The 557-nt window shown below is 74.3% G+C and overlaps 1 protein-coding gene across 1 annotated transcript in view; it reads right to left on the bottom strand.

Annotated features, from left to right (window-relative positions):
* The window catches only part of LOC112124351 (collagen alpha-1(V) chain-like), a gene marked incomplete at both ends in the record, with an annotated part of 2468 nt that extends 1915 nt beyond the window's left edge, over positions 1-553 (bottom strand). Inside the window, one exon of the mRNA XM_026661995.2 lies at positions 289-553. Within this exon, the coding sequence (XP_026517780.2) occupies positions 289-553 (265 nt within the window). The remainder of the gene's footprint in view (positions 1-288) is intronic.
* Positions 554-557: the final 4 nt, after the last annotated feature.

The raw sequence follows: 557 nt of genomic DNA, 5'->3' as shown, positions 1-557 counted from the left end.
CCATGGGGAGCCCTGACTGCCCGGAGACAGCGCCCCCCACTGCCTCCACCCCACCCCCTGCAGCACAGCCCCTAGCGCCGCCCTGGGGCCATGGGGAGCCCTGACTGCCCGGGCAGAGCCCCCTGCTGCCCCCGCCCCCACCCCCTGCAGCACAGCCCCTAGCGCCGCCCTGGGGCCATGGGGAGCCCTGATTGCCCGGGGAGAGCCCCCTGCTGCCCCCCACCCCGCCCCCTGCAGCACAGTCCCTAGCGCTGCCCCGTCTCCCATCGAGCCCGGCCCGGCGCTCACCGTCGGGCAGGTCGGGGTGGCAGAGCCGCAGGTCCTGGCAGGTGCGGGCTGGGTTGTCCTGGGTGCCCATCGGGTGCTTCATCTGCTCGATCTCCCGCTTGAGGGCGTTGAGGGAGCCGAAGATCTCGTCCATGCCGCCCGCGTGGCCGTGGGCCCCGTCCGCCGCCATCCCCTCCCCGTCCTCGCCCACCAGCTGGCTGGCGTCGATCGACCGCTTGCTCTTCTTGGGCAGCTGGATGGGCAGCGGCTGGATCACCTCCCCGGGGGGG

This window comes from Terrapene carolina, unplaced genomic scaffold, assembly GCF_002925995.2.
Source record: "Terrapene carolina triunguis isolate 2854851 unplaced genomic scaffold, T_m_triunguis-2.0 Scaffold21045, whole genome shotgun sequence".
Lineage (NCBI taxonomy): Eukaryota > Metazoa > Chordata > Testudines > Emydidae > Terrapene > Terrapene triunguis.
The sequence above is the reverse complement of the archived record's forward strand: the minus strand, read 5'-3'. Positions and strand labels throughout refer to the sequence as shown.